This window comes from Pteropus medius, unplaced genomic scaffold, assembly GCF_902729225.1.
Source record: "Pteropus medius unplaced genomic scaffold, Ma_sr-lr_union100, whole genome shotgun sequence".
Taxonomy (NCBI): domain Eukaryota; kingdom Metazoa; phylum Chordata; class Mammalia; order Chiroptera; family Pteropodidae; genus Pteropus; species Pteropus medius.
In genome coordinates, this window is record NW_024343151.1 from 127,993 (window position 1) to 129,209 (window position 1,217).

A 1,217-nucleotide genomic window follows, 5' to 3' on the forward strand; every position below is an offset into this window, starting at 1 on the left:
TATAACAATCAGTATCAGCATCACATACATATATGTGTGTACATATATATCTCAGGAAGAACACAGTAAGAAGAAAGTTGATGATGGTGATTTTTTACATCTAATGACAGCATAGGTAGATGGTTGAATATGATTTTTATTTTAAAATGTCCAGGAAGACAAAAATATATTAATAAAATAAAACAAAATGTTTTAATCATACCTCTTAAATACTGAGGCACAACATATCACTCACAATTTTTAAATTTATTTTTTACTGTAAAAAGATACTTTATTGATAAGCCAATTTTTCCTAAGCACTCTTTTCATGGCCTCTTTCACATCTTTGTTCCTCAGACTGTAGATGACAGGATTCAGCATGGGAATCACAATGGTGTAAAATATCGACACTATCATGTCATGGTCCAAAGCATAGCTGGAACTTGGTCTCACGTACATGAAGAGAACTGTACCATGAAAAATGGACACTCCAGTTAGGTGAGAGCCACATGTAGAAAAGACCTTCCGTCTCCCCTCAGCAGAATGCATCCTCAGAATGGCCAACAGGATGAAAGCATAGGAGATCAGAATAATCAGGATAGTGACTATCTCAATAGAGCCCGCAAAATAGAAAAGAAGAAGCTGGTTCATGTGAGTGTCTGAACAGGAAATAGCAAGAAGAGGAGGGATGTCGCAAAAGACATGCCTAATTTCATTGGATGCACAGAAGGATAGGCTAAATGTGGCCACTGTGTGTATAATAGCATGCAAAAAGCCTCCAACATAGCAAGCAATGATGAGTGGCACATAGACTCTGGGTGACATGCTTACTGAGTACAGGAGAGGGTTGTAGATTGCTACATAGCGATCATATGCCATTGCGGCCAGGAGAAAGCATTCTGTGGTCCCAAAAGTAACAGCGAGAAACATCTGTGTTGCACATTCAAGGATTGAAATGACTTTATTCTTTGACATAAAATCTACCAACATATTTGGGGTAATTACGGAGGAATAGCAGGCATCCACGGATGACAACACACTCAGAAAACAGTACATGGGGTTGTGAAGTCGGAAATCCCCCATGACCAGTACAACCAGTCCTAAATTTCCTATCAAAGTAAAGAGGTAAATTGCTAGAAACAAGAAGAATAAGATGATTTGCAGTTCAGGCTTGTCCGTGAAACCTTTCAGTACAAACATGGTAACTTCAGTGACATTCTGCATGGTGATTCCTCATG

General features: G+C 38.6%; 1 protein-coding gene across 1 annotated transcript; it reads right to left on the reverse strand.

Moving 5' to 3' along the window:
• Positions 1-246: 246 nt before the first annotated feature.
• Positions 247-1,203, reverse strand: LOC120606083 (olfactory receptor 5T2-like). Its single transcript, XM_039867198.1, has one exon. It carries the CDS (start codon positions 1,201-1,203, stop codon positions 247-249), a length of 957 nt encoding a protein of 318 aa, XP_039723132.1.
• Between the last annotated feature and the right edge of the window lie 14 nt (positions 1,204-1,217).